The following is a 26,765-nucleotide window of genomic DNA, read 5'->3' as shown; positions in this document are numbered from 1 at the left end:
CCCAAAGATTTTAAATTGACTATAACTTTTTAACAAAGCATGGCAGAGTCATACCTCAGCATAGCTTCCCCTCCCTTAACCCGTTACTCGACGCTATAAACAACAGGCTGTTGCACTCGAGCAAGTTTAGTGTGGGACCCCATCTTACCACTTTTGTTACATTTTTCCCACCTTACTAACACCAAGTTAAACCATCTTCCAGTACCACCTTCAATTTTAACATCTGACGTGCGTTTTAAATATAGGCTATACATGTTCCATATGATGTCTTCTTTACACCATGTAATTATAGTGTTTTGAACAACTTCTCGAGATCCTTTACTCTTAAATAGAGATCCTTTGTCTTACTATTTGTCTTAAAATAAAATCTGATCCTGACAAACTCCTGTTTAGACTCAGAGCATGTTCTTCCCCAAATATGCTTGTGTAAATCTCACCTGGAACATTCATTCACAATCTCCTTAATTCTTACATTGTTTTATTTCCCTTTTCATAGACAGGTACAATGATGGCTGTATCTGTCATCTAGAATTAGATCTTTTGAACAGGCCTGAAACATGAAATGTGGAGAAGCAGCTGAAGTAAGTAATATTTGAATATTTCTAGTGAAATATCACCTACTCCAGTTGACTTTCCATATTTCAGGTTTCATATATTCTGAATATTTGGTATTTGGTATAACTCCTTTAATAGTACTCTTCTCTATTTCTAAGCTTTTTAAGTATCGTTCAGAATGTTTTGTTACCATCATAAGCATAGTTTCTATCTTTTTTTTACCTATTTTCCAGTAACTTTTGTTTACTTAATTTTGCACATAGCTTAACTGTCTTTTTTCTTTTTTTTTACTGTTAGGACAACTGCTGGTTTTATTTGCCAAGAACATATTGTCTCTTCTTTTCCTATGAATTTCAACTAGCTTCTTGAATCCATTATAAAATTCTGATTTTTCTATCTTTGCAGACAACTTCACCACATACCTCCTTGAATAAAGCAATCAATATTTTCTTCTTATTCTGCCATTCCATGGTTTGGTTCTTTTCAAACTCTCTCTCTCTCTCTCTCTCTCTCTCTCTCTCTCTCTCTCTCTCCAGTAATTATATATTTTAGACTAAGGCTCACATGTGAAAGCTGCTAGATTGATTCATGTTCAAAACTTTCAGACATGTTTTTCAGTATAATATTAATTTTTATCCAACTTAAAACTATATGATCACCTCTTTCAATTTCCCTGTATACTCTTGTGTCCTGAAAAAGTGAGAACAGATCACTATTAAAAATGTGTCGGTACAACATTTTTATTTCTTGTGCATTTATGCACTTTGTTGGAACACAATGTTTATTATGACTAGACCATGTCCTGAACATAAACCCAGCCACAAAAGATTTTTGTAAAGTTAGAGAATGTTCATACTGTTTTTCTTTTATAATATTTAATAATTTTTTGTTAAACATAAAGAGCAAAATTATTTTTTTTTGGTAATAAAGCACCCCTTTCTTATTTATCTAACTAGGTGAATGGGATGCTCCATTTGTAAATATTTCTATGATTTTCAAAATTTAAAATATTGATTTTTTTAAAATCTATTTTTTGCATTTTTATTTATTTTTTACATTGTCTGGAAATCCTTTCTAGAGACTAAACCTGAAAAGTTTTCACTCTACTAATATATACACCTGAAAGGATGTGAAGCACACATCCTTTCAGGTGTGTACTTGTCCATTACTTTTTCTGTGTACTTCTGCTTCTATATACAAATAGACTAGTTGTGAAGATACTTCATGTGCAAGCTTTATTTGCTTATGCTTGGATAAATTTTGGATTAAAGAAGAATGTAATTAATTTCTTGGAATCTTTGATTTCAATTATAACCAACTGGAAAAAACTTTCAACAAGTAGCTCTAATAAAGAGTTTTAATAATGTTACACCTTTTCACTATTTATATATGGGGGAAATACACTGCGCTTGGAAAGAAGACAATGGAACCCACTCTGGGGGTGTGGGGGGGATCCATTGACTTATTTTGCATGACTTGTTGCATGGCATGCAACAGGTCACATGTTTATAGCCGGTATAAATTGAAGGAATATGATGCTCCCAAGTCTGTGCAGCTGTCTGGGTGAAATAGCTGCAAGAAGGGAACTGACAGATTTTGAAAGAAGCATTGTGATAGGATGCCATGTTGCAGGCCTAGCTGTTTGGCAAATTGTTGACAAATTAGGCCATCTCAGGTCAACAATCGGTGATACCATACTGAGATGGAAGCACAATTGCTACCTGCAATGCACAATTCACCACACTCGCTGAACTTGACTAGTGCTACTAAAGATAATACAGTGTGCCCATTAAGTATTGGGACAACAATTATTATATCAAAATAAAACTATATTTGGATTTGTCAATTACACAGAATCAAGATAATCTCACTCCATCGCCACGTAATGTTTACATCTATTGTACAGGTGTTCGAAGGCATGGTGGAGCTCCTGAATGGGAGCCTCCTTCAATCTCTTGGTCACGGCATGTTAGATCTCCTTAATGTCGCTGAAGCACTCCCCTTTTCAAGGTACACTTCATCTTTGGGAAGAGGAAAATGTCTGCAGGAGCCAAATCTGATGAATAGAGGAGATGTTTTATCACACGGATCGACTTTGAAGCCAGAAACTGCTTCACAGGCAGTGCAACAGAAGCCAATTGTTGTTGTGGAAAAATTCTTTCCTGATAATCACATGTGGGCATAGACAATTCATCACCATCATCAAATTCCTGCAATGTACTCTCAAGGGGGTGTACAGGATATGATAGTGTTACATGAAAAATTTACATATTTACCTATCTACAATTTTTCTTCAAATCAGTCTGTTACCTGTCAAGACACCAACATTATCAGATCTTATATTTCTATCGTCTAAGACACTTTGTACTGTATCAATCCACCTATATCTTGGTCTTCCTCTGGGTCGTTTTGCTGCCAACCTGGCAGAGAACACTTGTTTTGCTAATCTTTCTTCGCCCATTCTGTTTAAGTGACCATACCACCTGAGATTAGCTCTGCTAACACATTCCTGGATGCTGACAATGTCAAGTTCTTTCCTAATATCCTAGTTTTTAATATAATATTGCCATTGATGCGATCTGTTCACACCTATAATCTTTCTCAGGATTCTCATATCTGCAGTCTCTAGTCTTTGGTCAAGTGTTTTACTTCTGACCCAGCTCTCAGATCCATAAGTTAAAACTGGTTTGAACACAGTCTTGTATACAGCTAATTTAGTGTTCCGACTAATTTCTCTCTTATTCCATATGAATTTATTCAATTGACTTCCCACCATACCAGCCTTTGCTGATTCTGTTGTCTATTTCTATATTTAATTTACCATCTTCACTAAAAATCGTGCCTAAGTAGCTGAAATGTTTTACTTGTTCCACAGGTTCTCCATTCACAACACAGTTGACATTTTCAATGATTCTGCCTATTTTCTTTGAGTTTGTCTTTTTATTGTTGACCTTCATACCATATCTATTACAACAGTTATTCAATTTGGTCAGAGAATCTTGCAGACTTGTAGCAGATTTATTTAGAAGTATAACATCATCCACATAAACATTAGCTTACATTAACATCTCCAATTTTGATATCATGTTTAATACCACTTTCCTTCATAATGTGATTCATATAAATAATGAATAACAGAGGGGATAATTTACATCCTTGTCTCACACCACATTTAACCATCTTCCTGTACTTCAGTTCTAACTGCTGACTTACAACTCAAATAAAGACTAAGTATCTCTGATATAATTTGATATAATTCTCCATTGACACCATATAACTGTAGCATATTGAATAGCTTCTCTTTTGGCACCTTGTTATATTCTCATGCTTTCTCGACTATTTGTCGTAAAGTAAAGATATGATCCGGACTGCCTCTGTTTGGCCTGAATCCAGCTTGTTCTTCACCCAGCTTTTCTTCCACAATTCTTCTAAACCGTTTCTTAAGTATACTTGCATAGATCTTGCTAGGAACACTCAGTAGGGAAATTCTTCTGTAATTCTCGCATTCAGTTTTATTTCACTTTTTATATATGGGTACTGTGAGAGCTCTACTCCAATCATTGGGAATTTGTCCCTCTTTCCTGGCTTTCTGAACTATACAGTGCAGCCACTGTATGACTTTTATACCACCATACTTCAGCATTTCTGGTCGAATATCATCTACTCCTGCTGCCTTTCCACATTTCAAGCCTTTGATGGCTTTTTCTACTTCAAGTATAGATATGTACTCCTGACTGCATGCCTGGTCAGTGTTTTTTACCCCTGGGCTGTCATCACTGCTTGTTTCATTTAGCAGTTTTTCAAAGCAATTACTCCATACTTCAAGGATATATTTTTCTCCCGTTTTCATGTCACCTTTATCATCTCTACCTCCTTTTACAGCACTCTTTCCTCAATTCCTAAGCTTCTTCAACAACCTCCAGAATATTTTGCCACCTTCTTGATATTTATTTTCTATATTCTTGCCAAAGTCCTCCCATGACTTTTGTTTAGCTAGTTTTACACAGTGTTTAGCATTCTTGCATTTGTCTCTGTATTCTCTAAGAGCACAAGCTGACTTATTTGCTAGGAACTTTTGATATGCTTTCTGCTTTTCCTTCACTGCCTCTTTAACTTCCTGTGTCCACCATGGAGTTCTAATTTTTCTGTCCTTGCAGACAACTTCACCACATGCCTCTCTAGCTGAATCAATCAGGGCTTTCTTCAAGGCTTGCCACTGAATCTCCAATGTTTGATTCCTGTTCTCAAACTCTTTCATTTTTTCTTCAATCATGTTTGTGTATTTTAGTCTACAGTTCACATCTGAGAGCTGCTCAACTTTTATTCACTTTAAAACTTTCTTACATGTCATTCTTTTAAATATAAAATTCAGTTTTATCCTGCTCAAGACTAAATAGTGATCACTTCCAATTTCAAATCCTCTGTACACTGGTGTCCTGTACCAGGGAAAAAACATCACTATCAACAATAACATAGTCAATGAGACTCTTCTTATTCCTTGCCTCTTCTCTCCATGCGAATTTGTGCACATTTTTATGTTGGAACATGGTGTTAGTAATAACCAGTCCATGTCCTGAGCAGAATTCCAACAGGTATTTGCCATTATTATTAGCTTTGCTCTTTTCTCCAAATTTTCCCAAAATATTTTTGTATGTCTGACAATCATTTCCTACTCTTCTATTTAGATCCCAACAAGGACCAACTTTTCCTTTTTCATTGTGTCAGTTGCTTTTCTAAAGCATCAAAAAATTCCTCCACTTCTACCTTAGTAGAACCTTCTGTGGGACCATAGGCACAAATAAGTCTCATCGTCCAGTTCTCCATTCTCATATTTGCCCACATCGCTCTACTTGAGACTGCCTGCCATTCAAGAAGATCAGCCTTGTATTTTGTGTTGAATTCTATGACTACTTCTTCTTTTCCTTGATTTGTCATTTCCTGAATATAACATTTTGTATTTATTGCCCAGAAAGATCTCATCAGTTTTTGTCTTTTTTGTTTCAGTCACCCCTATTATGTCGATCTGGTACTTATCTAATTCCTCAGCTAGCTCTATTTCTTTGCCATTCAGTCTTCTTATGTTGATAGTACCAATCTTTAACTCTGGTGATGTTGAGTTGGGGTGTGTTTTCAGATTTGTTCCAGTAGCTGACTTTTCACCGTTCGCCCTGGTCTCCTGGCGAAAACAACGGGTCCTTGTTTAACTGGGTGACGCCCCAGCCCACATGAAATTTTGTGATGTTTTACCATTTTTTATTTTGATTTAACCAATAAGAATACAATTTGGTCGGCTAAATCCCAAATTGCCAGCCCATCCTCGTTCGTTCAGTATCCAAGTAGATACCCAACAGGGTGTACCACGAGAAGGTGAGGAGTGGACATTTGGTCAGAAGCCTTGGTCGGTTCTCTGCATTCCTTTAAAGGCTATGTGGAAGTCTCCTCTCAATTATACAGCTTTGACCCTTAAGTACCCCTAAGGCATTTCATTACTTCTAAATAATACTGATTGTTCTCTCTTGTGCCCTCAGGAACAAATTCACAGTCAATAATTCCAGCAGCATCAGGGAAAAAATGATGCCCATTGTCTTGACACGTGAATTTTGCAACCAGACTTTCTTCTGCTGGGGTGAATATGTTCCATGCCATTCCATACTCTGGCATCTCATTTTTGGATCAAACCGAAAACACCAACTTTCATCACCAGGGACATTCTTTGATCAACTGCATAGATAAAATTTGATACCATTTTGAACAAATCTTCATCTTGTTCAGATCTCTAAGATTAATCTGGCAGTTTCCTTACCGAAGCTGTACAGCAAGTAGGCCTAGTGTTTATTTGCGCAACAATTTCTCTAGCTTTCACTACATTTTTATTTGTCCATGCAGAAACTGGCTGTTCACAGCATGGTTCATCCTCCAGTGACTCCATCCCATCCCCTCTTTAAACATTGAAAACAAGCGGAACAAATACCTGTGCACAGCCCACATCATCACTGTAAACTTTTATTTAGGTCTTGGTACACTCTGTTAAAAACTGTTACAAGAGTTGTAACAGTTTTTCCTAATTTACAGTAAAATTTTACTCTCCCTTTTTTTTTTTCATGACGCAACTTCTGACATTCCACTCATACACTCGTACTTAAATGGTTGTCACACAAACTGCTACATCACCCAACTCAAAAGTTGCGATTACCACACACTTTAGTAGTCATAACTATAAACATGTTTGTTACTTTTATTCAAAGTGCTATCCTGTAAATCTCATTACTGAACGGGCACACCCTGTGTTGTGGATGTAGTCAACATTTACTCTGACTTAGTTTGTCTGATTTCAGTAATGTATAACTCATCTATTATACATTTGTCTTGTATGTTTTTATTTCCCCCCCCCCCCCACACACACACACACAAACCCAACTTACACATTATTATACAAGGATATGATCATTTGAGAATGCTAGCTTACTTGCTTTTTATTTTAATTCTTAACATAGAGCATGATTTAACCTTTTGAGCTTAAAGCAGTATGTGTGTGTACACTTCAAAATGAGACAGCAAAGTTGAGTCCATACAGAAATAAACCAAAAATTACTTTTATTTATAGTTCACATTTATTATAGAAAGATTTTATGAATGATAAATGGTTATTTTCACGTGTGGTTCACCCACGAAAGGTTATCATAAACTCGTAATACATCTTGTAATGTGGGTGAGCTGAGGATTTTTTCCCCCCATTTATCAGTTTTATATATATTTGTAATTTTTTAAAAATTTTTATTAGTCTGAAAACCCTGCTATAGAGACCAAACATGGAACTTTTTCAAGCTACTTCAGGCCTCCAATAAGTGAGGAAGTGGTCTCACACCAGGCAATGAAATTCATATCCAGTGATGGGATTCGAATTTGCAACCTGTTGGTTGGAGGGTCGGTACGCTAACCACTCGACCAGCCATGCCAACTTAATTGACAAGTTTTTTATTAAAATTAATTTTAAAAAATTATTTATATATACATAAAATTTTTCATACAATGCATGCAAGTCAGTATGTTAGCCTTGTTGTCCACTATAGATCTGAAGAATGAATCTAGAACAGATAATGAGGATTTAGTGTATTTATGTTTTGTAAAACAACATTACCCATAGTACTTATTAGAAATGTCTGTATAAGGAGTTAATTTATTGAAGTTCTTTGCTATAATCCATCTTAGTGTCCTTTTTAATTTTCTGTGACTATCTAGCATACATTCAATTTATTTCTTACATCTGCTGAAATTGAAGATATATTAGTGTTAATGATGAAGTTTAAAATTTTTAAAGATAGAAAAATTGTGATTTATAGTGTAAAGGTCACCTGGTGCCTCATGAGACTCCAACATCCATTGCCTGTTGTGATGATTCTGATTTATGTAACAAGTTCCTGAAGCCAATGTACTCAGTTACCCCAACCCCTCCAAATCCAGGTATGTATCTATTAATATTTTGTATTCTCTGTTTATATTTGGAAGTTTTATAAGAGTTCAGATGTTTTGAGACCTCACAAAGTACACATCAGGAAGTGACAGTATCTCCTTAGAGTTGTGTAAATATGAAGGTCAAACCTACAAAGATTAACATTGCTATTTAAGAAAATTCTTTTATATGAATCAAAATAACTAGCTAACTTTAAAAAAAATAATTCCAGTTTATAAGACAGGCTGTAGACAAGAGTGTCAGATTAATCGATCTATAACCCTATATGGTTGTGTGTGTAAAATTTTTATTAGAATTTTTGAACATCAAAGAACCATAATATATGGGCAGCCCACTGGAGAAGAATTAGGAGGTGAGACAATATATCTTCTGTTAGCTAGATCGTCTTCTTCTTTTACTGTGCCTTATCCCATGTTAAACGGGGTCGGTGCACCGATCTTTAACATTCCTCTTCCAAGTTCTCCGCTCCAGGGCGTTCTTCGGACTCCATCCTTTCTCCCTAAGATCCTCTGTCACCTTATCCCTCCACCTGAGCTTGGGCCTGCCTCTTTTCCTCCTTCCCTCCAACTCCATATACTCCACTCGTTTACCAACATACTCCTCATCCTTCTTCTCTACATGTCCAAACCACCTCAGCCTACTTTCTTGTATCTTCTTGCCAATTGGTTCCACCTTAACCGTCCCTCTGATGTAGTCATTCCTTATCTTGTCCTTTGTCACACCACTCATCCATCTCAACATCCGCATCTCCGCTACCTCCATCTTCCTCTCCTGTGTCTTTGTTATAGGCCACGTCTCCGTGCCATGGAGCATTGCCAGCCTCACCACCATCTTATACAGCTTTCCTTTCCTCTTACAACTCACTCTCTTGTCGCACAGGACCCCGCTCATCTTCCTCCAATTCATCCAACCGCATGTTATTCGGTGCTGTATTTCCTCATCCAGGTCACCATTCCTCTTGACAACCGACCCAAGGTACTTGAATTTCTTCCCTGAAATTAGTCTTTCACCCTGGAGTCGTATGACCATATCCTCTTCACTCCCCGTTGACATATATTCAGTCTTCACCCAGTTAATTCTCATGCCGCTCTCCTCCAATGCCTTTCTCCACTCTTCCAGGGTATTTTCAAGCTTCTCTTGGGATGATTCGCATAGAACAATGTCGTCGGCAAACAGCATGCTCCATGGTGCCTCCTTCTTGACATCCTCCACTAGTACATCCATGACCAGGTCAAAGAGGTAGGGGCTCAGAGCTGACCCTTCGTGTAGCCCTACGACAACGGAGAACCCTTCTGTCTTGCCGACACTAGACCTGACCTGACCTGACCTGACTTGAGTGCTGTTTTGTTGATTTTGAGCTAATATTCAATGGATCCTAGAGAAAATTATTACTTCAAATCCGATATAGATTAGGGAACACTGATAGAGATATGGTAAATGTTATAAAATATTGAAAATAAAGATAAGATGTTTGAAGTAATTACTCTGAATGATTGTTAAAAATGAAACCAGTGACAGGTGGTAGAAAATATACAAGAGGAATGCAATCAGGAGCATACATAAACTAGATCAAGACATCAAAAACTTGAAATGTGGAAAGGTAACTGGAGTATGTGATATTCTACCAGAAATGCTCAAATATGGAGGCTTAAATGTTTTATGTGACTACAGTATGTAATCAAAAGGTTGAATTCCAGAGAATTGGAGTAGAGCTCTGATGGAATCCATCTATAAAAAGAGAAATAAAACTGAATGTGAGAATTATAGAGGAATTTGCTTATTGTGTATTCCAGATAAGATTTATTCAAGCATGCCAAAAGCGAGAGATGTTTAAAAAAAAAAAAAAAAAAAAAGTATTTCATCTCTGAAGTAATACAAATCACGTCTCCCCAACCATTGAATATTGCTCTCACATTTGGGATGGTGTCCCTAAAAAAAAAAAAAAAAAAAAAAAAAAAAAATTGACCCATCTTTTACCAACTTCCTCCACTCTACTCTTTTTTTTTCTACTTAAATTCTTTGAAACACAGGCAACTGCAACCCAGCATCCCATCACGTTTCAACTCGCAGAAAATGTTTTTCCTTTCTCCTTCATCCCAGCTACTGCTATATAATGGTATATAGGTTGATCAGTACAGGCTTTCAAATCAAATATAAACAAACTTAACCTTTCTCATCTTCTGATGAGATCACACTACCAATACACATTACTAACATACTGTAGGTTGATCAACCACTCTCTCATGTAGGAACTCAACATAAAATCATCTAAACAAACTGTTATACTCTTTTTTATGTTGACCCATACACAAGAGGTTGGTTGATCAACTTATAGTATATTAGTACCATATATGGATAGTGGGTTGGGAAAGGAGGAACTTGTTTATGTTTGATTTAAAAGCCTGCATGTTGTATTCCTTGGGAAACATATCAGAGGGGAAGAATGTTCCATAATACAGCAGTAGCAGGTATGAGGAGGAGGAAAGAAACTCGTTCTATGGGTTTCAAGGTGCACTGTGAAGGGATGTTGAGCAGCAGCTGCACATGTTCCAAAAGGCTTAGAACTAAGTGGGGAAATTATTAATGCTATTTCAGATGAACACTTGCCATGGAAATATTTATAGAATACAGAAACCAGACGTCTGTGCAAAAGTAGGAGTGAATTGGTAAGAGTTGGGTCATTAATCAATCTAATTGCTCTCCTTTGTATTGAGTCGAGCGTTTTGAAGGAACTTTTAGGGGCCCCCACTCCAAATGTTGAGAACAGTATTCAGTAGCTGGGCAGATTTGTGATTTATATAAGGTTAATAGCTGTTCAGAGGTGAAGTAATGTCTTGAACGAAAGAGAAATCCTAGTTTTTTAGAAGCTGAGGATGCAATATTATGATGTTTATGCTAGAAGAGGCTTGATGTCCGGGTAATTTCAAGAAGTGAAATCTCATTTTGTCTGGAAATTTGAGTGTTATCAAAAATAATATGGGGAGAAAATAGTTAATAATTTGAATTAATTAATTGAGAAGAATTGAGAATAAGAAGATAGAACTGGTTTTTTTTTATTAGCATTGAAATTGACAAGGTTATCTGAAACCCATTGGAGGAAGGCTTGGAGATAAGAATTAAGACAGTTCTGATGATGTTCTGTGGTTGAAGTGAGTTTTGTAGAGTAAGGTTTATCAAATGAAAGATAGTGCAATGTGCTGTCATTTCCAAAACTGTATTGGGTTAGAGTCTGTAGTAGGTCATTGATACATAGAAGGAAGAGAGTTGGTCAGATAACAGAACCTTGTGGAACCAGAGCATTAGTTGAATGGTGAGAAGATAAGAAACCATCCACTGTTATGTATAGTGTGCATCCAGACAGAAAGCTGGCAATCCAACTGCAGAGGTCCTGAGACAGACCAAATGATAGAAGTTTGCTTAGTAAGTCTCTGTGCCAGACCCAGTCAAAACCTTTGGATATATCAAATGCAACCACTTGACATTCACCAGACTTCTCCATGGCATTTGTCCAGAGATGGGCGATATATGCAAGTAGATCTCCTGTTGATCGGAAGCGACAGAATCCTACTACTGATTGTTTATTAGCTGGGTGCCTTTGAGTTAGTGTAGGAACTGGGAGTTGATGGTTTTCTCCATTACTTTAGACAGAACTGAGGTGAGTGAGTGAGATAGGGTTGTAGTTAGACAGCAGTGATTTGCCGCCTTTCTTGAGAATAGGCCAATTTCCAGGCTTTGGGATATCCCAGTGGAGTAAAAGAAGTACATACATACAGGTAACATAGGATTGGAGTCTGTTTTGGTATGATTCTAATTTGGACAATATTTTTCTGATCTCTTTTTGGCAAAAAGATATAGGGAGCATTGTATGTTGGGCATCTGGAATGGTTGGGGCATTTATCATTCCAAATGCCCAACATACAATGCTCCCTATATATTTTTGCCTATATCTTTTTGAAAGTCCCATACAAGAGTGGCTTACACAGCCACTCTTGTATGGGAGTGGCTGTGTAAGCATTGTTGCATGGGGGCTGGGGAGACGAACACTAGATTGTGGTCAGAATTACCTAGGAGGTTCCACTACATTCACTGTGTATTTGCAAGGGTCATTGGCGAGGAAGAGATCTAGGGTGTTTGCGGAGTGGTTCAGGTTATCTGGTATTCTGGTTGGCATGTGAACAATTTGTGTAAGGTCATTATTGATGGCAAATGTTTCAGCAGCTCTGCCTGCAAGATCTGTACAACTGGAGGAGGAAAGGCAGTTGGTGTTATGGACATTAAAATCTCCTACAAAGATGATTTTGCTTTTGGGAAAGTGGTACTGGAGAAAATCAATTTTTAAGGAGAGAAAATTAAAGAGCTCAGAGTGGTGGCATTAGGGGAGTGATAGAAACCGCAGATGAATTTGACTGTTGGGAAGGGATATTTTCAACCATAGAAAGTCAAAGTTGGGTGATTCTAGGTTGTGTGCTCTTTGTCAAGATATGTTATATTATCTGAAAAAAAATGGAATGAACATGCTATATTCACATGTTGAAATATCAATATGTAAGCTGGAGCTATGACTAAAACTTAGTTAAAAGATGAATGTCGTAATTTCAAAATTTTGGAATTGACATTGAGATTAAATTATTTAATGACAGAAGAATTTTTCAGTCTTTTCAAGACTGCTTGCCTAGATACAGTTGAAGATTATAATGCACATAACAACATATGCTGATAAAAGTAGGAAGAGAGCTGAATTTTTAACCATTAAAATTAAAAGAAAATAGTACTGAAATTATTATTGAAGAAAATTTGTTTAACACAGTTATGAAGATATTAAGGATAGTTTCCAAAATTGGAAAACTGGGAATTATTTCTGGTTAGGTTTTCATTGAACAAGGCAAGCTTTACATCTTTCTTTAATCTTTCAAAAAAAAAAATGCATTGATGTAGCACTTTTCACTAAACCATTGGTGTCTGGTTGAAATGACATGACTTACAAGAGTCATGCCATTTCTACCAGAGAATGGATGCCTAACTTTTGAGAAATTATGCTGTATTAAATCTTGTGATTTGTGCAGATTTATGTTTAAGAAGAGTGTGTGGAATACATTTAGTTCAGTGTTTCTGATAATCTCATTCCACTTCTCTGGTAGGAGTCCGGTCACCAAATCTCTTTTCCTCCTGATCTTTCATCAGAACATCAGAAAGGTACTTAATAGACTTTGCACTAATAAATCTACTGGTCCAGGTGGCATCCCTCCATATTTTCTGTCTTGACATCTTCCAAACAGCATGGAAGCAAGCTTTTATCGAGATTATTCCCAAAGAGGGAGATAAAGCCATTGACCCCACCTCTGTACTCTTAGAAGTATTTGTCATCACTTCTGGGGGTACTCGGTGGAGAGAATCATCAGCGACTGGCTTCTAACTGGAGCACCATCAGTGAATTATGGAATAATTCACTGATGGGGCTCCATTCACTGATTATGGAATAATTCATGGATTGCTTCCTCTTGTCACATTTCTTTATTGCTACTAGTTCTGTACTCTCAGTAATGCTCTGCCTCCTGTGCATTAGTAACCTTCTCTGACTTCAAATCCTATCTATAATTTTGTTGATGTTAGTACTGTTGCTCCAGAAGCCTTGAATTAGTCAAATTATATCTTCCAAAACCAATGTCTTAAACACTATCTTCTCACCATTCTCGAGTTGGGCAAAAATTATCTAGTGAATTTCCATGCTATCAAAACATAGTCCTTATTACTAGGGAAAAAGATCATACTGCACTCTTTTACTTTCATAATGTTCTTATTTCTATTTAAGATCAGTTTCTTTTCTTTTGCTGACTTTTACATATAGCTTTTCCTGACATAAACATATCACATCTATAACCTTCTTGGTCTCCAAAAACTTGGTGTTCTTTTTCATTCAAAATACTACTTTCTTCTTATCTCCTAACACTTTGTACATCCCCAAATCCAATGAAAGATGTATTCTCACGTGTGGTTTAATCCCCCCCCCCCCCCCCCCCCCCCCCGAGTTCTTGTTTGCTTGTGTGTATACAGAAAAAGGCAATTCACTTAATAGGTGATCTCTCTCTCTCTTTCTTACAGATTCTCCAGTCACTTTTTCTAATAAATACTTTCATGCATGTTGCTTCACTGAATAGGCCACTACCATTCCTCTGCTTTCCTCTCATTATGTAAGAACATGAGATGCCAATAGTTAACATCTATACAGTTCAGTTTTCGCTCATATTAAACAACCTCTCAACTTCTTCCTTCATCCTGTCTGTTCTTTCGAGAAGCCTTCCCTATACTGTTTTTCCCAGTGAATACAACCCCCCACCCTTCTCAGCTTTTCAAGAAACTTGTTAATGAAAGATGTGTCTTTAACACCACTTAAACACACACACAGCACTGTTATATTATAGGTTTTGTGACCTATAATATAACAGTATGTGAGGAGGACACAATTAAAACAGAGCAAGTTGAAAAGAAAAACATGTGTTTGGTAAGAATGAAAGCAATGTGAGCTGCAGACTTGTATATTATATGGAGACGTGAAAAAGTTTGAAAAGGAGAACCCATAGATTGACAATATCTGATTACTCTCAGATCGTGTGTAGAGAAAAGCCATGCGGTTACTTTGTGAAGGACACTGCTGAAGCTACATATCAAATCTTTGTATAGGTAACATATCTAAGAATCTCTCTTCTGAAATACTAACATGGCAATAGACCCAAATAAATATAGTCTTGCTATGGTTGAAAAAAAAACTTCCTTCAAATCCTGAAATGTTAAAAAAAATTCTTCCACCTTCACCAAAATTTATGGTCTAAACACCAACTTAAATTATGTTCATCATCACCTACAGACATCCAGACCTTGTCTCCTGTTTTTAACCAAACACCAGATGATACCTTATTTTGAATCTTGAATATTTGCTATTTATGAGTATTGGCCTAAAGCAAACTGTTGATCTTCAAACCAGAATTCCTAACAGTTCTCTCAGCTCACCCAGCTCTGGATATTTAATTAACCAGATCACTTTCTGATATACTGTTGTTTCCTCTTCTTGAGTCTGATTCAGATCAGTCTCTTGCAAGCTTCATCTCTAATGAAATCCCCTCCCCTCACCCACTTGCTACTTCATGTCCTCTGGCATTACATTAGCACAATGTGTGAAGATCTCAAAGATTTTTACTATTCTTGTCTGTGGTCTCACTGTTGTTTTCTTTCTCCAAATCTAGATGCTTGTTATCATACTCCAATTCAGGGCCTTTATTCCCGATACTGTTCCAAATTCCCACCCAATATCCAAGTCAAGATTTTCTAAGAAGTGCAGAGCCAGTCCACAGAAAGAGAGGGGGGGCAACATATAAGTGGCTTGAGACAAAAACCAACTTTGTCTCTGTGGTTAAAATTAAATCTAGCTTTGAAAGAACTAAATGTTGAAAATTCCCATGTTGGCAGTGATAGTCATGTTTTCTTCCATGCAAAAGCTGTTTTTGTCTATCTTTGCTACCATCTCTGTTTCACTAAGGTGACAGACAGTAGCATTCACCTAAAGTTAATGCTGACTTCCTGACATCATTCTTTTCATCCATCTCTAGCATAGATGACCAAGGTAAATCACATTCTTCTTTATATGGTATATTGCATCACAAGTCTCCTGTGGCTTTTCATCAGTGACATCAGCAGAATTTTGAACATCCTGGATACCAAAAATACACCTGCTTTTATCATCCTGGATGATAAAAGCAGGTGTTCTAGTCCTGTGAACACCTGCTTTTATCATCTTCTTCTGCAGCTTATTCCACGTAAGTGGATTTGCTGTTTCTAATGAATCTCCTCCACATCCTCCTGACTTGGGCTGGGTCCACATCCAAGTTCTTCATCCTCGGGTCCTACTCCATCAGCTGCCCCATCTCTTCTTTGGCTGCGCTGCTTTCTTTCCCCTTCACATCCATCAGCATGACCTTTCTTCTCACATACTTGTTCTCTCTCTCTCCGTCACGTGACCAAACTATCTCAACCTTGTCTCCTGTTTCTTCGCTCCTAAGTTCATGACTTACGCTGTTCCCCTTACATAGTCATTTCTCAGACGATCCTTTCTGGTCACACCACACATCCACCTAAGCATTCTCATCTCTGCTACCTCCATCTTGCTGATGTTATTTTTCCTCAGGGCCACAGTTTCCATAGCATACATCATAGCTGGTCTCACCACTGTCCTGTAGATTTTTCCCTTTAGATTGGCTCGCACCCTCTTATCACATAGCACTATAGCCATCTCTCTCTCCAGTTCCTGCATCCCACTTCCTTCTCACCCTCTCCATCCTCTTTCACTGTTGAACCTAAGTACCTAAAGTCACTAACCTTCCTGATAGCATTTCTTTCCATCTCCAGATCCATCTCTTGGCTACCATGCACTTTGCAACACATGTACTCTTACTTCTGCTCAGCCTTATACCTCTCTTTTCCAGTACTCTCCTCCATCTTTCCAGTTTACCTGCCACTTCTTCGCTTGATTCTGCACACAGTACGATGTCATCTGCATACAAGATTGCCCAAGGTGCCTCTTCTCTCACCTTTTCTGTTACCATCTCCATCACAATATTAAACAGGAACAGACTTAATGCTGACCCTTGGTGCAAGCCAATTGTCATTTGAAAACTTTGTCTCTCCCAAGCAAGTCCGAATTCTTGTCTTCACATTTCTGTACATCTCCTGCACCAAGCTGACATATTTCTCTGGTACCTTCTTCTCCCTCAGATACTTTCAGACTTCTTGCCTTGGCACTCTATCGTACACTTTCACCAGATCAATTAACATGAGATATAGCTCCCGTTGTTTCTCTCAAACTTTTCCATCATCTGCCTTAACCAGAAGATAGCATCCGTCATTAGTCGACCAAGCATGAAGCCAAACTTCTCCTTTGAAATCTCTACCTCCTCTCTGTCTTCCACCAAGAACCCTTTCTAGGATTTTCATTGTGTGGGACATTAACTTTATTCCTCTGTAATACTTAGTCTTGTGCATCCCCTTTACCCTTGTAAATAGGGACAAGAGTACTTTGCCTCCACTCCTCAGACATTCTTTCCTGTTGGCAAACTTTTATGAACAGATCCCACAGCAGGTCAATGTCTTCTTTTCCCAAGGATCCAAGTAGAGGTATGTCTTCCATACCTCCACTTGGATCCTGTTGGGCCCACCGATTTTCCATTCTTCATCCTCTTTACAGCCTCCTCAACTTCCACTCTACTGATGTTCTGCACCATTCACTTATAAGGCTGTCCATCTTCTCTGTGAGTCCTCGCATTTTCCTTGTTCAGAAGCCTTTCAAAGTATATTCTCCATCTGTTCCTTACATCCACATCCCTCTTTAAACTCTTTCTTCGGAGTCTTTGATCTGCCTCATATGTAAGATGTCCTCTGATGCCTTATTTCTACATTTTGCCAATCAATAAATTTTTCTGTCCTTCCTTTGTTTCTAATTGATCATAAAGATCTTGATACGCCATTGCCTTCACCTGCACAATTCTCTTGGTTTTTCGCTTTCTCTCTCTATCCTCCCTCACTTTATCTCATCCCACTTCTTCTTTGCCTCCTTAACCTTCACTACTTCTTGCATAATATTATTCCACCATCACCGAGCACCTCAATTGCACATTGAGAATTGCTTTTGAATTGTGTCTCCACCAGTCTTGTACACTTCCTAGTCCATCTGAAATCCTCTCTAACACTCTCTCCTTTAAAGTCCGTGCACAGCAGCCAGTGTTGCTACTCCACTTGATCTGTTGGGATTACCTTACAATTTGTTACTTCCTTAAGATGTTTTCTTCAATCAAGATGTAGTCAATATGTGAACTGTTGTTATCACTTCTAAATGTTATCAAATGTTCTTCCCTCTTGCAGAAAAAAAAATTCAGAATTGCCAGATCAAACACCCCAACTTGTGGGGTGTTTGCTCTTATCCGATACCTAGTTTCATATGCATGATCCTGTTGTTCCTCCTACCCACTTCCAGTACTTTGCCCTTCATTCTGCCACACACCACAATTCCGACACCATTTCTTTCCTCTTTATTCGCTCCAGAGTAAAACAATTTATATCTGTCTCCCAGTTCCTTTACCTTTTCTCCCCTTCCACCTTGTCTCCTGCACACACATAGAATGTCTAACTTCCTCTTCCTCATCATGTCTGCCACCTCCCTTTCCCTTCCAGTCATGCTTCCAGCATTCAACATTCCCACTTGCAACATTCTCTTTGCCTGCTGGGCTCACTTCTTTAACCACGTCTGTCCCTGATGTAGTAGTCATCCACTTCTAGTAGCTGTAGAGCAATGTAGCTGTGCTTGCCTAAGAAGTATGCCCTAGCCCTTATATCACTATCTTGACTCATTAGTTAGAGATGGCAGTGAAGTTTTATGACCAGGTGCCCTTCCTGATGTCAATCCTCACATTTTATCATCTCTACACTATATTATACCCAACATTGAAAGCAAGGCCATGTACAGCTGTTCATGGGGGGGGGGAGTGAATGTCTGCCATCTACCGTTAAATTATCAATTAGCGGCAGTTGTGCCTTCTGGTCCCTTGCAAAAGCTGTTGGGTGCAATTTCAGTCCATCTTTTCTCCTCCTCCTGCCTTGCATCACTGCCATCTAAAGACTGAAAAGGTTATCAGTCGTCGACATCTGAAGAACCATCACTTAATCTGTGATTACCAATATGGATTGTACCGATCTAAATTCACTGCATATCTCCTATATCACCCACCTCTGGACACGTGCCACCGAAAGGTTTGGAGAAATCTGTGCTGTTGCACTAAACATTTCCAAAGCATCTAATAGGGTTTGGCATCAAAGGATTCCTAACATATTTGCCATCTTATGGTCAGTCTTCTTCCCTTTTGTAATTGGATCACTAGTTTTCTCTTAGTTATTCATTGTGTTTAATGAAGTCTGAGGAGCCCTGAGACTCCTCAGGACTTCAGTTTACCCACCCTCTTCCTCATATACATAAACAGCCTTCTCTCACTCACCTCAAACCTCATCTACCCTTTTGTTGAGAGCACTGCAGAAGATATAATACTTCCGTAGTGCTCTCATTCCGCAGTGGTATATAAGAAAAAAAAAAAGGCTTAACACATGTAAGAAAAATTTATTTATTAACAACTCGTATTTTGCTCACTGTAACATGAGCATCATTCATGGAGAACAAAAGAATTGGTTACAGCATTTAAAATATGAACTGAAGAATGAGTCAAAACAGCATGAGTATACTTTCACACAGTCACACATTGAGTGAACAGAAGAAATCACTAATATTAAAGTTCCAAGAAACATGGTATAGTTATATTAATTCAAAATTATCGTATAGAGGTAACCCTCGTATAACGCGGATGTTAGGTTCCATAGAAATGCCACGTTATATAAATCACGTGATGCAAGACTTAGATCACATAGAAAAAGTAGGATTATGTTCCGAAATCATTTTTTTTAAGATTATATAAACAATGACATATCCAACAAAAAAAATCTTTTTATTTAATTCAGGTAATTCATGTAAATTAGTAAAACATATAAACTATGAAACAAATGCATAGTATAAGATTATAAAAAATTACAAATTGTATACTTAAATATAAAGAGCTAATAAGCTTCATTTCGGCAATGAAAACATTACTTAAATTAAGGGGATATTAAATCCCACATAGTTTTAAAACCGAATAAGAAACTCAAAGATTGGAATCAGAGAGTTTCTTGCCGAATATAGTAAACTGTAAAGTATCGGCGACACTAGCGTTAGCAAATGCAAGTGATCCTAGTACGTAGTACAATACTGGGGCAGCTCGTTGCAAAGGTGGAGGAGTTCAGATCGCTATTCTTAGGTATTTTCCATAATGTAAAAACACATTTCCTAGGAAATGTATGCTGTTATTACATTATGGAGGAGGTCACTACCCAGACCGGTTTCAGCCTTTTTTGAGGCTTCATCAGTGAGTAGCTAGACCTAATACCAAAGTGTATAGCAAAAAGAACTTATAAACTCTGCAAACGAGTTTATTATAAGTTCTTTTCGCTATACACTTTGGTATTAGGTCTAGCTACTCACTGATGAAGCCTCAAAAAAGGCTGAAACCGTTCTGGGTAGTGACCTCCCTCCATAATGTAATAACAGCATACATTTCCTAGGAAATGTGTTTTTACATTATGGAAAATACCTAAGAATAGCAATCTGAACTCCTCCACCTTTGCAACGAGCTGCCCCGGTATTGTACTACGTACTAGGATCACTTGCATTTGCTAACGCTAGTGTCGCCGATACTTTATAGTTTACTATATTCGGCAAGAAACTCTCTGATTCCAATCTTTGAGTTTCTTATTCGGTTTTAAAACTATGTGGGATTTAATATCCCCTTAATTTAAGTAATTACAAATTGTATGTAAACATCATTGCACATAATAAACGTTTTAGTCAAAATAAAATGCATATTTTAATCGTCATCACTTGTCTTCAAAAATAGCATTTCGTAGATGTTCTTTATTTACCAGTGGCCTGACGTCGTCATCACTTGAAATCTCTTGGACATCATTTGTATAATTCTCATTGCATGCTTCGGCTGGTTTAGTTATCAAGAAGTCATTAATAAGACCTTGCTTACCACTTTGCTGCAATTTTTTTATTAAGTTCATAATACGGAGCTTAACAAGTATCCAATTGTCTTATGAATTTTCCGGAGCACTCCATTGAGAGATCATTATCCATAAAATAACTTTCTTGCCAAGTCCAATCCTTCTGCTAATTTCTTTAATGGATTCATCAAGTCAAAGTCTTCGGCAGAACTTTCCACGCTATTTGGTTCGACGTCATCTATTAATTGTACTAGTTTTTCATTTAAATCTGTTTCCTCATCAATTAATTCACTAATTTCGTTTTCAACCATATCGCAAAAGCCCTCTAAGTGGCCATTACTATAAAAATTGACTTTTTTACATAAAAAAGCATTACATATTATGTATATAACTCACCAGAAAATAAAGTGTTCAGCTTGAGATTAACACACTTATGATTTTTAATGTGCTTTCCCAGCAAAAAACGGAGACAATTTTCAACCATAAACACTTTATAAGGTAAACAATTCATGTACATGCCTGCTAAAGGGTATTTGCCCTAATATAAATTCGCTAACTTATAACTACCTGCGTGATACGGGCAGACACAAATTTAACGAAGATAAAATTTGATTTTTAAGTCGCGAATTGAAAAATACTGTATATGAAAAGATAAAGGGTTACTACAGTTTGTAGACCATCTTATATCGAAACCGTGTTGTATAAGTACCGCGTTATACGAGGGTTACCTGTATTTTAAAAAAAAAATGAACCTATCATAGCAATTACTTTCCAAAACTTGGAGACAGTTATACAGATTGTTCAGTTACAATTAGGTCTATGGTGCAAAGTTTCAAGGAGCAGACAATCAAATTTAAATCTACTATAGTTTTAATATTAATACTATTAATTTATATTATAGTAATATTATTATCTGATACCTCCAGGGAGTCGAGGACTCATTGAGGAAGGCTATAAATCACCCAAACCAGCTATCATACCTTCCTTTAAAATTCATTTATACTAGATGCACTTACTAAAAGCAAACTGTTCCACTCACTCACTGCTCTTTGGGGGGAAAACCTCGCTCTTACCCCTTTCTTGACTGTGAACGAACTTAACTTCCGTGGATGCCCCCCCCCCCCCCCTGCATTCTCTCTCCACCTTCCATATAATGAAAAATTTCATCATTTGAAATGTTATAACACCCATTCAAAATTTTATAGACCTCTATCATATCACCCTGCTTTCTCCTGTTAACCAGAGTTCTGCAATCCACATACTTGCAATCTCTCCCCATAATCTAAATCCCACAATCCAGATATAATCTTTGTAACTCTTCCTTGCACCCTTTCCACAGGTTCTTTATCCCCTTGGAACCCAGGAGACCAAATCTGCATACAATCTGTCTTAAGCTTTTTCACGAACCATTGCGGTTCTTGTGAACTTCACAACCACGACAGTCTCAAGGAATAAGGTAGTTAGTCCTATGCCTCCCAGTGTGTCCTATATCTGTAGCCATGTGTGTGTGTTCACAGGACCGGTTTGCCCGTTTTTGAGGGGTGAAAAAACCCTCCACCTCTGTATGAGACCAGTTAACTTACCTTTAGTCGAAATAGACCAGATAAAGGTTCCACAGTCGTGGACAGGAATCGAACCCAGGTCTTTCTGACCAAAGAGCTTCATCTATACCAACTGAGCTACAGAGGCTCCAGGTGTGGTCTTATCAGAGCCTTATCAATTATCCTCTGAGTTGTATTTGAAACTTTTGCTATGTGACCTTTGAACCACCAATATGCCAAGATCCCTTGCCGCTTCAGTTTATTGTAGCATAACCCCCACTAATATAATATGTTGGAACTCTAATCATGCCAAAGTGCATAACTTTACACTTACTAACATTAAACTGATAGCCATTTTTGTTTGCCCAAATTTCCAGCCTATTCAAATAATTTTGTAAATGCTGAATATCAGTAACATCCCTGATTACCCTGACTATCTTTGCTTTATCAGCAAACAACTGCATGTCTCCTGTTAGACCCTTCCTAATGTTATTAATGTATAGAGTGAACAACAGTGGCCCAAGGACTGAACCCTGAGTTACACCACTAGTCACCTTAAATCTGGCAGATTCATACCTACTGAATACCATTTTTGATTTCTCTCTGTCAACCATCCCCTGATCCAAGTCAAGAGTTTATATTCCAATCTCATATTCTCCAGTTTATGCAAAGGCCTTTCATGTGGTATCCTATCAAATACCTTTAGAAAAATCCAACATTATCCATGTAACCATCTGGGCCATAACATTTGTTATAAAATATGAGCAGTTGCTAAAACGTGACTTTCTTTAGTAAACCAATGCTGTTCCTTGCAGAGTATAGCATGTTTTTGTACCCATTTCTGTATGCAAGTTCTTACCAACTTCTCTAAAATCTTCACTACCACACCAGAGATACTTATAGGTCAGTAGTTAGACACATCAGTTTTTACCCCACCCTTGTACAGTCGGACTATCATACATTCCTTCCATTCCTGTGGTATCATTCCTGAGCTGAGACGCAAGTTATACAAACATGTGAAATGCCCAGCCAATTTGGCTAACATTTGTTTAGCAAACAAGCTGATTATTCCATCTGTCCCTATAGACAAATTCTTATCCAGGTTATGCAACAGCTCTTCAACCTCACTTTCATGAATCTCTAACTCTTCATCCAATGTAGCAGTAGCACTGTGCACCATGTTATATACGCCTGCTTGATATATCTTAGCAAAGTGAGCACTCATTAACTGAACAATCTCATTAGCTTCCAACACTCAAGTACCATCTGCATTTGATAAAGTTATTCTTTTATGTTCATTCTTACTTTTGCTTGCAGCATAATGATAAAATTCTTTTGGATTGCCTTTAGCTTGCATGGCCAATTTCTTTTCATACTCTGATTTAGCTTTCTGCGCAATACTTGTTATTTTTCTGGCCTGAGCCTTATATATTTCATAACTCCTCTCGCTACCACTCGTTCTCATGATATTCTTTCCACGTCGTCTTCTCATGGATCTCTTGCTTAACGAGGTGGCACGTCCATTTCGCTCTCCCAACCTATTTATTCTTCGAACACTAGGTAAATTAGCCATGAGCAAATCCAACATTCTTTGATCTCGAGTTCCTTCTTTCACATGCTGCTTAAGAAAGTTGTCTCGTAACAATTCAATAAATTCCTTTTCTTTCTTATCGTGAAATCTCTCTTCTATCAAATTAATGTTCAGAAAATTAAAGTCATCCATAATGATCATTCGTTTGGTACCCATAAGGCTAAATTGGCGATGCATTTCTTCATCCCCTGCAACCGAGATGCCAGGTCTGTCGCAACATCCCACCATATATTTCATTCTGTTAGCCTTACCAGGTAGACTCAAACTCACCACTACATGGAACATCGTTACCATCATTTTCTTGTGTTTCTACCCTAACTGGACTTAAGTCATCTGATATCATTACTAGTACTTCTCCTCCTCTCCTATCTCTTCTGTTATTAATAAAAATGATATACCCATTACACTCAATGGGTATATCATTTTGGGTATATCCCACTTACCATATCTGATTCTGATAACCCAGTTTCACTAATGCCAACAATCTTAGGCCAAATCGTATTTAATAAAGCAACAAATTCAACTCCTTTGTTTCTAATGCTACTGGCATTTGTGTATAGACAATAAATTACCACCTAGCCTATTCTTATAATTAGATATGCAATCTATTTGGTCTTGTTCTAGAATTTTCTCTTTTCCCTCCCCTGGCATACTTAAAAGGTTCAAAACCAAAGCATATTTTACCACCCATTCACCACATATGTAACCACATTCTAAGACATTCATATCTTCATCACGTTGGCATATCATAGCTGAACTTTCACACACATTTCTCCCATTCCTTCCTTGATCTAGTTTCCCTGAATCTGCATTAGTTCTCATACTGAGAAGTAATTTCTCCAGGCTCCTGATGCCAAATGAATTCAAATGCAGGCCATCCTTATCCAAGTCTTTTCTGCCATCAAACACACTCCACACATCTAAAAACTCGCATCCATTTCTTCTACATAGCCTTTGCATGAAATCATTGGCTATTATCACCCTCCTTTTTAGCTCAGTACTGTCATATCTGGGTAGTAATCCTACAATTTTTACTCTCTCAGATTTCTTTCTCGCTTCTTCCAACAGGCCTTTCATATCTTCTTTCATACTGTATTTGTCACTACTTAAATTAGTACCTACCAGGACTACCATCTCTTTTACTTTTCTTTTTTGGTTTTCAATTACGTTTGTCACATTTTTATTTTCACTACCAGGAAACTAGAAGTGGTGATTCCCTCAGCAGGTGCAAATTTTAAAATTGAGTCACCATACCATATCACCTCTTTTCTTATATTTTAACTGATTTACATTTGTTATTAATGTTATGATTACCAAGTTTAGTACTTTCCTTCCTGTTCTTGTTTTGTTCCTTTTTCTTATCGTGTCTAAGTTTAATCAAACGTTTTTCCAATTCGCTGTTTGATTTTCTAATAATTTCTTTTAATTGAGATATTTCTAATGTCAACTTATCCTCAGATATCTACTGTCATCACTGCAGCAGTACTTTTGTTCATCAGGACAAATGCTCTCTTCAGTAGTAATAACTTGAGCTTTGGACACTGCCTTGTGATGACGAGTTTTTGGCACCATTCTTAAGAGTAGTAAAAACTAATAATATTTCTGCAATTATGTTATAAAAAGTGTAGTACAATCATTACACTAAAAAACTATAATAATATACTGAAAAATACATAATCAAATCTAAGAAAACACTTAATCAATAAAAATCACAGATCTTTCAGGAGCACTCCAACAGCATGTCTTTTCACCATAATTAAAAAAAATTTGAAGATTTTATAGCAATTACTGCCCAAAACTTGAAGATAGGTTTCAGAAATTTACAATTAGGACTATAGTGCAAAGTTTCAAAGAATTGACAATCAAATTTAAATCTACTGTAGTGCAAAATCGGTCTTATCCCAACAAACTCTCTCTCTAGTGTCAAGGCATTAGATGCAACACCTGAACCCTCTGATTCTAGAAATCTTATACACATATGCTTGTTGTTCTGTTCTTGGATTCTGATCTTTGCAGAACAGAGAGTCCTCAAAATAGCAAAGTCAACAGGAACAAGGTATTTCATAACAATAAATTGCCTCTACCAGTGGGGGCAATTTATTCTTAGTAGATATTAAGAAAGCAGATAACTTTCGTGCTGGTTTGAAATTAGTATACAGGTTGATTTGCAGAGAATCCCTGCTATTTGTTCAGAAATTCTCTTATCAGATTGTGATCTGGCTGAAGAATTATAATTATTTTCTGAGTGGTGCTTTCTTTATATCCATTAGATAACAATGTGATTCTTATTTATTTCTTCTGATAGAAGTGAATCCAGAGAGCAAATTGTGGATGCTTTGTGTATAAGACTTTTGATAATACCTGTCTTATGAAGGCTGGCTTCCTGTAAATGGAATGCACAATATTGCCTATAGAGTTATGGATTACTAAGATATTCAGAAAGGCAAGACTGTTGTTAGATTCGTGTTCAATAGAGAACTTGATATGGGTGTGTAACGAGTGTATTCTGTACAAAAAATCAAAGTGATTCCATTTGAGTGAGAGCAGATTGCAAAGACATCAACAAAACATATACAAGGTAGAGGAAAACTGGTGTTCAAAAGATGGCTTTCGAAATGATCCATGAAATTATCAGCCAAAGATGGTGTGATAGGACTCCCACAGCTTTTTTGCTTTGTATTTGCTTCTACAATTTAACAGAATTATCAGGGAAATAATCTTTTAAAAACTGAAGGGTTTCTTGGAGCACTATGCATGTAAATAGAGAAACTCAAATCAAAAGAAACCATAATTTTAGAGTCCAACAAATGAACATCACCTTCAAGTCGAAACTGTTTTTGATATGAGTTGGTTTGGCCAATGAAGTTTCAAAGAAGATTCAAAAGATATTTAGCTAAATGATAAATAAGAGAGAGAACCATTGCCATTAACTATTGGACATGGTGGAGATACGTAGGGGACAAGCATGATGAATTTGCAA

General features: G+C 37.2%; 1 protein-coding gene across 1 annotated transcript in view; it reads left to right on the top strand.

The window, feature by feature from the left end:
• The window catches only part of LOC150104298 (bone morphogenetic protein receptor type-1B-like), a 193,154-nt gene that overhangs the window by 55,676 nt on the left and 110,713 nt on the right, over positions 1-26,765 (top strand). The window contains exon 3 of the mRNA XM_090396453.1: positions 7,896-8,016. Within this exon, the coding sequence (XP_090252579.1) occupies positions 7,896-8,016 (121 nt within the window). The remainder of the gene's footprint in view (positions 1-7,895; positions 8,017-26,765) is intronic.

Source organism: Typopeltis vanoorti, chromosome 8 (assembly GCF_054136105.1).
Source record: "Typopeltis vanoorti isolate ZY-2024b chromosome 8, IOZ_Tvanoo_1.0, whole genome shotgun sequence".
Lineage (NCBI taxonomy): Eukaryota > Metazoa > Arthropoda > Arachnida > Uropygi > Thelyphonidae > Typopeltis > Typopeltis vanoorti.
The sequence above is the reverse complement of the archived record's forward strand: the minus strand, read 5'-3'. Positions and strand labels throughout refer to the sequence as shown.